The sequence below is a fragment of the Opisthorchis viverrini genome (assembly GCF_000715545.1).
Source record: "Opisthorchis viverrini unplaced genomic scaffold scaffold24595, whole genome shotgun sequence".
Lineage (NCBI taxonomy): Eukaryota > Metazoa > Platyhelminthes > Trematoda > Opisthorchiida > Opisthorchiidae > Opisthorchis > Opisthorchis viverrini.
The window spans coordinates 1-446 of record NW_008767660.1 but is presented as its reverse complement, the minus strand read 5'-3'; the positions used below and the strand labels follow the sequence as shown (position 1 = coordinate 446).

General features: G+C 41.7%; 1 protein-coding gene across 1 annotated transcript; it reads left to right on the top strand.

The window, feature by feature from the left end:
* Window positions 1–172: 172 nt before the first annotated feature.
* T265_16312 (hypothetical protein) lies at window positions 173–352 on the top strand (the record flags this gene model as incomplete). Its single annotated transcript, XM_009179915.1, has 1 exon — window positions 173–352. A coding segment is annotated over one exon (156 nt), but the record flags the coding sequence as incomplete, so codon positions are not given.
* Window positions 353–446: the final 94 nt, after the last annotated feature.

The following is a 446-nucleotide window of genomic DNA, read 5'->3' as shown; positions in this document are numbered from 1 at the left end:
CATCCAGATGGCTACCCATGAAATACCTCTTTCATCTTCCTATCGAGCGTGTACAACTACGCAGCACTCTAACACGGTCACATGCGTTTTTTACCAAAAGCCTAGTGCATATAACTTGCTTCACACTTTTTAGAACATTTTGTTTCTCCTCAAACGTTCTCTTTTATTTCAGGTAAAAATGGACTGACCGTCTTGGATGATGGTAAGACCGAAAAGAAAATTCACGTTGAAGTCCCGTTGGAGCCTGAATTTGGACTTGATAATATTCGGGTGTATGTGGAGTCCAAGAAACTTGTTGTTCACGGCTACAAGAATATCCCAGATGATAAAGGCCGATATGAAGAAGACTACCGTAAAGAATTCACAAGGACGTACAACCTTCCATCCCCGATCGATACTCTATCTATTCGCACGCGAATCGAACTGAACACTTTGCTTATTGAAGC